General features: G+C 38.3%; 1 protein-coding gene across 1 annotated transcript; it reads right to left on the bottom strand.

Annotated features, from left to right (window-relative positions):
* Positions 1 to 6,272: 6,272 nt before the first annotated feature.
* On the bottom strand, positions 6,273 to 8,115 carry LOC141651170 (uncharacterized). The gene is made up of 2 exons (XM_074458892.1): positions 8,020 to 8,115; positions 6,273 to 7,196 (listed from the first exon to the last, which is right to left on the bottom strand). Exons 1-2 carry the CDS (start codon positions 8,113 to 8,115, stop codon positions 6,273 to 6,275), a joined length of 1,020 nt encoding a protein of 339 aa, XP_074314993.1.
* Between the last annotated feature and the right edge of the window lie 2,626 nt (positions 8,116 to 10,741).

Below are 10,741 nucleotides of genomic sequence, written 5' to 3'. Positions count from 1 at the left end.
GACTTCCGTCGTACGTCACAACACGACGTTGTTTACCGATGCAATTGTTACCATGATTTAGTTTATGTTATTAGTAGCCCTATGGTGTTTTATGTTGTAGTTTATAAATATGGTTTAGTGAGCCGTACCACTATAATGTAAAACTCTTTTTTCACAACTGCCAAAAAAAAAAAGAATATGCTCAGGTCAAATGTTGCACCCATTTAAAATATTATTCACGTAAAGAGTTCTTAACAAGTCAATAATTTTTGTAAAATAAGATCAATGAAGAGTTGAAGACTATTCTTATTGGAGCATTATTTATTTGAAAACTTTGAAAAGACGGATTCTCATTGAGTTATTAAGAAATCAATTTAATGTACCTTTTTGTATATGTTTTCATACCCATTCTTTTTTGGTACCCCTTCATTTGTGACTTAGATAGACGGACTTACGGATAGATATCTTGCCTCCCTGTGGAGATCGACCCTATTTATCACTAGCTTCTGTTAGTTATATTTAGGTTTTTATTTTTGGTACATAATGACGGTATCAAATTTTGGCACCGTTGCCGGGGTGGCTAAGTTGGTATTTCCAGACCCATTAACATGAATGCGAGCACCATTACCGACGTAAATAGAGTGGATCGTATACTGGGATTGAGTGGGGAACGAAACATACATGCGTCCGCACTCAAATGTGATGAAACGCCAATGTCCATGTAGAACGGTCCTTGAGTATACGGCTGCATCTGAAGTGCAGCGAATGCTTGTGCTAAATTTGTGGGATGCGTCTGCTGTCCATCATCCGAGGCCAAATGGGCTCGACCATAGCGTAAACCGGGCCTGGCGAGAGCTACCACGAGCAGGCCGTGAAGCAGGGGATGGTGCAGGAGCAGGCCACGGCTGCCAAGGACTAGTCCACCCTAGGTATGTGGGGGTACAGGCAGGGAGGTGGTGTCCATGGAGAAGGCCAGGCAGGCATAGGGCCCCACGGAGAGGCCTGGGGTGCAGAGGCAGTGGAAGTTGAATTCTTCGATTGATTGCGAGACCCGCCACCATTGTAGCCACCCTTGTTATTCCCGCGCTTGCCACTACTGTTGCGTTTATTGTTGCGAGAGGAAGGAGAAGCGTCATCCCAGGCACGGGATTCGGTGGTGGGAGCAGACGGAGCAACCAGGGCCGTGGCTTCCTCACGGCTGGATTGACGATGGTTTTCAAGTTCAATTATACTGCATGCTGTTTCGAAATTGGGTAGCATTTGATTGATGTACGCGGCTACGGTATCATATTCTTTGGGCAGTCCACGAACCAACTGAAGGACCAATCGTTGATCCGTGACAACAACTCCGACATCTTTCAACTGGCCGACAACTCTCGTAGTCGTTGGCAATAGGCATCGAAAGATGGGAATTTTCCGAGCTTGAGATTATGAAATTCACTCTCAAGCCTGGCTGCACGAGCGCCCTTGTTATTGAGGAATATGTTTTTGACACGATCCCAGGTCTCTTGTGCGGTGGAATCGGGTTCAAGAACACGGGGCAACAAGTCATCAGACAAGGTGCCGTAGATCCATTGAAGTGCTTTTCGATTGACGTCAAGTCCTTTTGTAAGCGTAAATGTTTGCTGACCCTCGGTTACCATGCTCTTTTTGCCTTGGTGTGGCATGACTAGTTAACTGAACACTCATTTAATTAGGATTAGTTCTGTAAAATATTACCTTTTGGTAGTAAATCTAGATGAATTGTTGGCATAGCAGTCGGTGCAACCATTTTGATTGCCATTGCAGTTTAAGGCGATCCATATTCATTCAACACATCACCGTGTCGGCGTTAGCCGTTAGGTGTAGACGGGTGTCTCGGTCATTTTCTTACCTTTCTATGTTGGGAATATTTTGTAAGGATAATTTGATCATCCGTATAACCTATTGTCTATTTGTCACTCGACAATACCACCCCCAAATGAGCCACTCATTTTTCATTGATCTTTGTGTGCCAAAACTAAAGGTGAACAAATGGTTGGGACGGAGGGAGTATGATTCAAAGTCATATTGTTAATCGGTACTATGAAGAGAGCTTGGTGTTGCGTGAACATTATTAACAAAGGGAGGGCACTTTCTGATCACTACATGGCTTCAGTACCTTAATGTTTCCTATGGAAGAATGTATTGACGATGGAGTTTTTTTTTTTAATAGTAGATACGAGTAGACTTGATAAACGGGTTAATCGTGTTGGGTTTGGATCGGGCCAGCTCGGGTATGATCAATTCGGTCTCCCATTGATTTCGGGTTAATTGAGGCGAGGTTGGGTTATTTCGGGTTTCAGGTTCGTTATGGGTCAAGAAAGTCAAGGTTATGGTTGGGTAGGGTCAATTCGGGTTTTTGGTCACATTTGGGTGATATAGTTCGGGTCAATTTCGGGTCTCGGGTCAGTCTTTTCGGGTCGAGTTAATCGGGTTACTTTTGCCAGGTCTAGGTACGAGTATGATTAAATAAGGTGCGACTCTTCAAATTATGCATTTTTTTAAGGTTTTTTTTTGTCAAAAATTATCTTATATTTAGAGGTATTTGTAAAAAACTACCTTATACTCCCTCCAATTCGTTATAATGTTCCCTTTTGTCTTTGGCGTACTTAAGGAATACTATTAAAAATGAATAAAGAACATTGGTGGGGTTGGTGATATGAGAGAGATGAATTTTAGGAGTTAAATAAGGAGTTGTGGGGCTAAAACATTAAGAAAAGTAATAAAATAGGAGGAAAAGAGTTGTGTGGGGTTTGGTGATAGGAGATAGGGATATTCTATACTCTTTCATGGCCGTCCCTCACGCTAATGTCGGAACAGTTTACACAAACCCTAAATTAATTAGGGTAAATCAATTCTTTAATTTGATACTTTTATAATATAATTGATAAAATTAAGAATTAGAGTTATTACTCGTTCGATACGAGAATTACCATCCATAATTGTGCAATTTGACGGATTTGACTAATTTTGTGGATTCGATTAAATTTGTGAGGGAGAAAATTAGAGAGTTTTTTTTTGTTTTGTTTCTAGGCAAAGGGCATGCTATAGAAAAATAATGAAAAAAAAAATCCATGAAAGAGTAAAACTCGTCCATGAATGAGCAACTACGTTATTTTAAGGGTAATGATAAATACAACCCAGTGGGTTGTATTTAAGAAACCAAAAGAAGAAATAAATTCTTAATATATGCATTAATTGTCTTGATTAATGTATAATTTAGTTCTTAATTCCACAATTAATACCCAAATTAGAAGTTATTTAATGCTTAAATACAACCCAGTAACATTACCTAAATCAGCTAGTTTTGCTATAGACGGGTATATCCGTCTATTGCTATAGACGGGTCAAATACAATGAAAGTGGTGACATTTTTTGCCCCCACCAGCCCATTTGTTATTTGTCCTATTAAAAAAATGGTATTGTATTTGACCCGTCTTTTATTATAGACGGATAGTGTCCGTCTATAATGAGAATTTGTGTACCTAAATTAGAAGTTATTTAATGCGTAAATCACCTTTATTTTCTCTTTTCTTTGTCAAAATTCAAAAACTACCAAAGCTCATGATATGACGAAAATTGATCGATTTAGCGACATGAGAATATGGTGTAAAGGGTAAAGAATGCACCCAATGACAAAGTGACAGAAGCTAAAACTTGGATTGGGGACCATTAGGCTTTTTTTCAAGTGAAGACAAACGATTAGCCTCCTATGCTGTCACCCATCAATGTCAAATAGCCTTGCTCTCCAAGTTTTCCATTTTCCATTTTTTATGCATTTCATTTTCCTCTCTTTTAAATCATAGCCATTAAAATGGACGTCTAGGATTCATTGGGGCATGAACCGCCATAAACAATTTCTCCAAGAGCAGTTCAGACTTCAGGCTTCAGCAAAGTATACATGATAAAGACCGAACGTGCCCCTAACGGAGACGGGGCATGACCAAAACAGAATAGATAATGTTGTAATCAACCCGAAACAAGGCCTAAAACTCTGTTGGCTATTCTGGAACAATGATAAATGGTTACCTCTAAATAGTTGGGCCAACTACTACGCTATATGAGCGTAATCTCGTCTAGTTACATATGCGAATTTTTAAATATGCCTATTCAAATTTTGTATTTTTTCCATCTCGGTTAATAGTTTACCCTTATTTTATTTTTCTTCACAAAATAAAGCAAATGTAAAATATTCAGACTTTTTTTCAAACTAATTGTCCTCTCTGCTGCTTTAAAGATCAAACAATTAGGGTTCTACAATTGCGGGTTATAAAAAAAGACATTAATTAACCAAAAAAACAGAGACAAGACATGTGAAATTCAGGGTTCCATAAATACTGAATTACACTTTGATTACAAATCATCATACTCCTTAACTTAAAACATAACTAAAACGACTAATTAGGCCCGCGGTCTAAATCCTGGATACACCACTGATAATTAATGAGTACAGTTAGGAACAAGAAGCCATAAAACCCCATTAACAATCTCCACCTTGACCTTGTCAGCATCAAACCGATCCGGGTCAACAAGGAAGCTACCCTTATACTCCCTTAGAATTTCATCTTCAGAACCCGGGTAGTCAGGGACATCAAGAACCTCAGTGCCGTGGAAGAAAATTTGATTGCCGACTACCTTGACGGTCACATTATCCTTGGAAACACCCGGCATAAGCAACCAAGCGATTGCGCCATTCTCGGTTCCTCTCATGTCCGTGAAGTAGTTTGGTCCACGCCTCATTGCGCCATTCGGAATGCACACTTTTGGGGGACCCATTGGTAAAGGAGCCCATGGTTGTGGAAAAGTGGCAAAGTGGCGGGTGACGGGTCGGAGGAATGGGCGTACGCGAGCAAGGCGCGACATGGCTTAGATTTTGGACAAGTAAGAGGGATGTGATTTATTTGTGTTTTGAAATTGAATTGAATTGTGTTGTGTTGTGTATTTGTAGACAGTCTACAGTACAGCTGTGCCTTTGTTTTTTTTAACCGTTGGTAAATAGTACTGTGGTAAGAATTATTAGCTGTCATTTCCGGAAAGATGACAAATTGTTGCTAAACCCGGACTCCCAAGCCTCCCCCTGTCTTTTTGATTGGTACCTATCATGAAGTCCTTTCAAAATAGTCCTAGCATAGATTATTTTAATGAAATGTACATAAAGAATCTGTTGATTGAAACAGTTAGTCTTGCTGAAGATGGGTCGGAGCAAGTGACGGGTAATGCCACTCACAAAATGGATAGGAGGGACAAGGTGAGGGCACCCCCATATGCTTCCCTCTCTTCTCTATTTGGGTCATTTGTGAGATGAAATGGTAAGTGACGGATATGTGCCGTCTTCAATGAGATTTTGTGTGATTGAAAAATGAGGAGTATTTTTTTTTTTTTTTTTTTTTTTTTTATCAAATGGGTTAAAAACTTAAACTAGTAATGTGTCTTAGGCTTATCTGGCAAACGGGTCAATCGGGTCGTATTTGGGTTGAGCTAGTTTGGATCTGGTCAGTTCGGTTATCTCATTGATTTTAGGTTAGTTCGGATTGGGTTGGGTCATTTCTAGTTCGGGTCAAATGGGTCGGGTCATTTTCGGATAAATGAATAAGAGACAAAAAACCATTTCAAGCCTTTTCGGTTAAATTAGAGTTATGTTTTGTCGAGTCATTTTTCGGGTTTGGTGGTTTTGGTCGAGTCATTTTGGGGTTGGGTCAATTATCAGTCAAGAAAGCTCGGTTATGTTCAGGTCGGGTCGAGTCAAGTCGGGTTTCGGGTCACATTCGGGTGATGTAGTTCGAGTTAATTTCGGATCTTGGGTCAGTCTTTTTATATCGGGGCAATCAGATCGGGTTGTTTTTGCCGAATCTAGTCTTAGGCACTTGGCAAGTTGTTAAGAGATATCGCCCCATATCACCGTACAATCCTATATGGAATCGCGATTTCACCGATTCTGAACGAATCTAACTACGCCATGACGATATTACAAACGACTTGGATTGTTTACCTGTATTTGATACAATCTTATGGATCTGGATTGCGATTTTAACAACATTACGAATAACATTACCAATAAGAATTTCCGAGCAATTACCTTACTCATTAACACCACTTGTGTGTTCATTTGAATACTACAGTACTTGGAAAAAATCAAGCTACATTGACAACTTTTGCGAAAAACTTTAAACGAAACCGCTTCTTGCAAGGTTGGTCTAGCAAGTAGCAACACCATACTTTCTTATAATCATCCACAAAGGTTATGTCCTCATAAGTTTCAGTTCTACCCTTTTCTAACATAACAAGGTGTCCAAGTCATATACACCTATTGTCCTCGCCTTTCGTAGATAAACATCGCCATTATTCTTTAAGAATACGAAAGATTTTCTCCGTAAATCTAGCTTACATAACTCTACCCAAGAATCTACTTTATTTGTAATGTCCTTTCGCATTACCCATACATGAACATGTCCGAAATAACCCATCCCAGAGCAATCTATAAGTGCAATTGAGTCATATAAGACCGAAAGGCGTCTCCAACGCTCATGTAGTCCCGATTCAGGTTTGAAATCGGGTAATTTTAAGCAATTGAAGGTCTCACTTGACAAATTAAAACGTAGGTAATGGGTCATACTTTTCCCCTTTTCCTCAACCTTAGCGAGCCAATAAATTCCACCTTTGAAATTAATGGAACGTGAATATTTCGACAAATACACGACATTGTCAATAGAACAACTCGTCTGTTTCGGAGAAGTCCATGAACGAGAACTAAGGTTATAAACCTTGGTCTTTGATTCATAATATTTCAAATTAACGTCCACTACCTTGTAAACCCCACTCAGCGAATCAAACCCAAACCCGAAATTGACATCTCTTTTCTTCAGCGATTCATAAGGCGGAATCTCTAGAATTTTCTTAATAGTCAGATTCCATAAGAAGATCGTGTTTGCACCATTGTTGACCCAACGCAAACTAACGTGGATCAACAATACACCATCGACATAACCAACTATCGAACTTGCACCAAATCGAAAGTCGCCCATGTCAATCTTCCCAATAATCTTAAGAGTTTTACGATTAAGAATATTATTAATTGTTGGTAAATTACGGGTTTCCTTGCAAAATCCATGAAGATGGTTTCGATGGAAAAGTGGATCGGAAATAACATAAGTAAGAGTATGGTAATGGTCACATAATGTCTTGTATAAAAGACTTATCTGTTTTATTCATCTAATACTTGAGGTGTACACTAAGAAAACAAAAAGGCGGATGTAAATATTAATCTCCCTCCAATTCATCATAATGAATAATGATCCCTTTGAGATGAGCACAATACTTAAGAAAAATGAATAAAAATGAATAGGGCAAATATGGGGTTTGTTGATAGGAGAGAGAGATGAATTATTAGGAGTTAAATAAGGTGTTGTGGAGCCAAAACATTAAGAAAAGTAATAAAATAAGAGTAAAAGAGTTGTGTAGGGTTTGGTAATAGGAAAGATGGATGAATAAAATAAGAGTAAAAGTTACCAAAAAAGGAAAGGGGAACATTACTTGAATAATCCGTTTCGCAAAAAAAGGAACATTATAGCGAATTGGAGGGAGTATATAGAGCTCAATAATTATCGTGCATAAATAGAAATCAAATGGCAGAGTATGAAAAATTAGGAACTATCCGTAAGACCCATACTCTTAGTGTGTTTCTGAAAAGTTGGTGCATGTTGTCCTTTCGTAAATATGTTTGCCACATGTAAATCTGTACTTATTGATTCGACGATAATTTCCTTTAGTTTAACATCTTGCTTTTGTAATAGGTATTTGAGGTCCATGTGTTTTGAACCCTTGGCTATCCTATCATGCTTTGAATTTTTTTTTTTATTTTTTTTTTGACAGCAACAAATAGCATAGCTTACAAAAGAGCTTCCTGAGCAAGATTATAAGCTATCTTATTCACTCCCTAGGACAAAAACTAAGAGAACAATAGTGAAAATGCGACGCAATAGACTTAATATCCTGGATAATGCCATTGATAGACGCAATCACCTTCTTTGCTCCAGCAACCTGCATAACCAAGATAAGACAATCCGTAACCAGTCTAACATGAAGATACTCTTCATCCAAGGCCCATTTTAGCGCCATGATATCAGCATGTCAAAACTCGACCATCCCGAAATCTCATGCGATATATACTCCGTAACTGATAAATATTGTAAATATTACTTAGGATGTATTTTAAACTATATTGTACTAGGTTTGGTGCCCGGCTTCGCCCGGGCTACCTCTATTTACCGTTAATTTTATTTTCAATGAAATAAACTATGTTGGGGTTGTATAACTCACACATTTACTATTTGTAATATATTTTTCTATGACATATCTTCTAATTATGATGAAATGTAAAATTTATTTCAAATTATGAGACACGTTCACTACCCCGCTATTAATGTCATTACTTTCACGACATTCTTTCTTAATATCATTACATTCACTACTCTCGTGGTTACTATTATTTCTTTTACCAATTCTTCTATTTTTTTTTTCTGTTTAAATTCATTATTCCCGTTAATTTTATCCGGCCTATATTTAAATAAATAAAATATTTCCTTGAGTCGATTGGTTATTTAATTGTTCATACTTTTTCTCATTGTTACCACTGTTACTTTCACTACATTCGTAGTTACTTTCACTACTCCCACTATCATTATTATAATTGTCACTACTTCCACATTAATACCGTTAATTTTATTAATCTCGTTGTTGCTACTATTACTTTTACTACATTTAATTTAATGTATAATTTTATGATGATACTAATTAATTCCATAAGTGGCGCATGTTAATTTTAAGAAAAAATCACTATATTCTTGTATTTTCTCAATTTAATTACTTTAATTTTATGTAATTTCCATAAATATTTTTCATCAAGGCATCTTTATATTATACTTTTAAACAAAACTATATAATATTTACATTGAGGTCCCTTTATCAGGTCCATCACACGGTCCTTTTATCAGGTCCATTACACGGTGCTATCGATTTAAAACTATATAGTATAATTAATTTGTATAGATTTTTTTAATTACTTTGAAGTCCTTGGTTTTTGGAATTAATATATAACTAGTATTGGTGCCCGGCTTCGCCCGGGCTACCTCTACTTACCATTAATTTTTTTTTCATTAAATAAAATTACTTAAAGTTGCATAACTTATAAATTTATCATTAATATATTTTTTCTATGACATATCCAAAAATTACGATAAAATAAATTTTGAGACAAATTCACTGTTCCCGCTATTAATATTTTAGTCTTATTAATGAAACAATAGTAATAACATTTCATTACTTGCTTGTAATCATTGTTACTTTCACTACTCCCGGCTTAATTATTGTTACTGTCACTACTGCCGCATTAATATTGATAATTTCACTACTCTCGCTTAAGTATGGTTACTTTCACTATTGTCGCATTAATATTGATTATTTCACTACTCCCGTTGTTATTTTTACCACTTTCACTAATCTCGCTGATAACCTTGTTATTTTTATTACTATTCAAATGAGTGATTACTATCATATAACTATATCTTTTCGCCAAAAAAAAAATCATATAACTATATCCAATGTTACTACAATTCTTTTCTTTACTGACCGAAATTACTTTTACTACTTAGGCATGCAATTTTAAGATGATGGGGCATATTCTGCATCCGCTGATCGAGTCAACATATTGAGCAAGGTCAAGGCCAAAAGACAGCAAGTCAACGTATTAGATAAACCCCTGACGCAGCGCGACTGTCGGCTGTCACTGGTCTCGGCTAGGCAACTAACCAGTCGGGAGGCATATCCGCGTACTCACATCCAGTCCCCTCGGCATGAAGTCAACCAGGCCATCCGGCTTGCCATGGGTCCCTCGGCCGAGGGTAGAACGGTCTTTTCACCTGCTAGCCACTTGACCACTACGTGACAAAAGGTGAAAGCCTATAAATACTCCACTTCTCTCATTGAGAAAGGGATCCGAAAACTAACCCAAAGCTCACTATTAATCTGGTATAAACTCCCTTATCTCTCTACAATATACTTTGCCAAGTAACACACAACTTAATCTCTTTAAGTTTACTGACTTGAGCGTCGGAGTGAGTACGCTCGGTACCAAGCCGAGCCCTCAGTTTGTTCATCTTAAACAGGAAAGAAAGAAAGGAAGAGTCAAGCAAAGACATCATTCAACAAGCTTACGTGGTCATAATCCTGCTCCGGAATTACACCCGGAACAATTGGCGCCGTCTGTGGGGAATAGATACTAAAAGCTAGTCACCTCCCTTACAAAAAAAAAAAACAAAAACAAAACCCACTCAGCAAGCTAAGAAGATGTCAAAACAACAAGAAATAATTGTGAGTGACGAAACTGCATTATACCAGGATGACACGTTCCCTAACTCTGAAATCGGGCAGTCCCCCACCGGCCGAGTCATCGAACCGGCGTATGGGATGCCAAAAGAGCCAGAAATGCCGCGCCACTGCTAAGCCAAGTCACTGTCATGGGACATGTGGTCGATGCAGCCAAACTAAAGCTATTCCTGGACCTGATGGGTAGTACGCCGATCACCCCCGCCGCAACGACGGTGACGGCAGCGCACCCACAGGTGACCAGGGCCCATAAAGTGACCCCGAACAACTTGTCCGGGGCGATACAAGGAGCCGTGCATACTAGGACGCCGGCGGAGCCCATGGTGCCAGTGGCAGACCAAAGTCCTTCCCCCACTCGCGG

This window comes from Silene latifolia, chromosome 4 (genome assembly GCF_048544455.1).
Source record: "Silene latifolia isolate original U9 population chromosome 4, ASM4854445v1, whole genome shotgun sequence".
NCBI lineage: Eukaryota > Viridiplantae > Streptophyta > Magnoliopsida > Caryophyllales > Caryophyllaceae > Silene > Silene latifolia.
The sequence above is the reverse complement of the archived record's forward strand: the minus strand, read 5'-3'. Positions and strand labels throughout refer to the sequence as shown.